Source organism: Brachyistius frenatus, unplaced genomic scaffold, assembly GCF_029030835.1.
Source record: "Brachyistius frenatus isolate BFR_SWC_R1_liver_20210118 unplaced genomic scaffold, ASM2903083v1 Contig_351, whole genome shotgun sequence".
Classification (NCBI taxonomy): Eukaryota; Metazoa; Chordata; class Actinopteri; family Embiotocidae; genus Brachyistius; species Brachyistius frenatus.
The window spans coordinates 55,001-55,684 of NW_027210950.1; the positions used below are offsets into that span (position 1 = coordinate 55,001).

General features: G+C 40.6%; 1 protein-coding gene across 1 annotated transcript in view; it reads right to left on the bottom strand.

Annotated features, from left to right (window-relative positions):
- Positions 1-468, bottom strand: part of cunh18orf63 (chromosome unknown C18orf63 homolog) — a 10,412-nt gene extending 9,944 nt beyond the window's left edge. Inside the window, exon 1 of the mRNA XM_069723929.1 lies at positions 344-468. Coding sequence (XP_069580030.1) covers positions 344-468 — 125 coding nt within the window. The remainder of the gene's footprint in view (positions 1-343) is intronic.
- Between the last annotated feature and the right edge of the window lie 216 nt (positions 469-684).

Consider the following 684-nt stretch of genomic DNA (forward strand, 5'->3'; position numbering starts at 1 on the left):
TCATGGTCATCCTTCACCCTGGCCGTCAAACTTTAAGCAGCTCATAACTGGAGCCTGAAAACTTTGTGCACTTTTAAACAAGTAATAATAATAATCTTCCCCTGCGAATGTTTTACATTACAGAACATTAATCAAAAACTAACATACAAGACAAAGCTGCAGAAAATACCATCTTACTTTCTTTAACCACTGGACTGACAATGAAGGAGACCTGAACAATACTTCACTCGTGCTTTTCGTTGTAGAAACTAAGAAGAATAAAGCCGATAAAGCAGCAGGCGTGGCTCGGCTCCTTCAGCTGCTCTATTACAGATGAGTCCTCCCAACCCTCTCCTTGTCCAACCTGCAGGTCTTGATCTGGCGGCTCCGCAGCTCCTTGGCGTCCGGCTGCAGAGACAAACCGACGCACAGCATCTTCTTCAGGTCGGGAAGCCCGAGGAGGAGCAGGGACTGCTGCCCGCCGCTCATCCTGCACATTATTTCATATAAAAGAACCTTGAAATCATAAAGTACATCCCACACTGCAAAACATTAACAAACTATTATATGTTCATTCAATTATTAAAAAAATATACATTTTCAATTACCAAGTACCAAATTCATTGTCTTCCCAAACATTGTGTTTGAAATGATTCGTAAAATATAATATCAGCTGAAAAGCGTTAAGATTAATCAATAAGTATT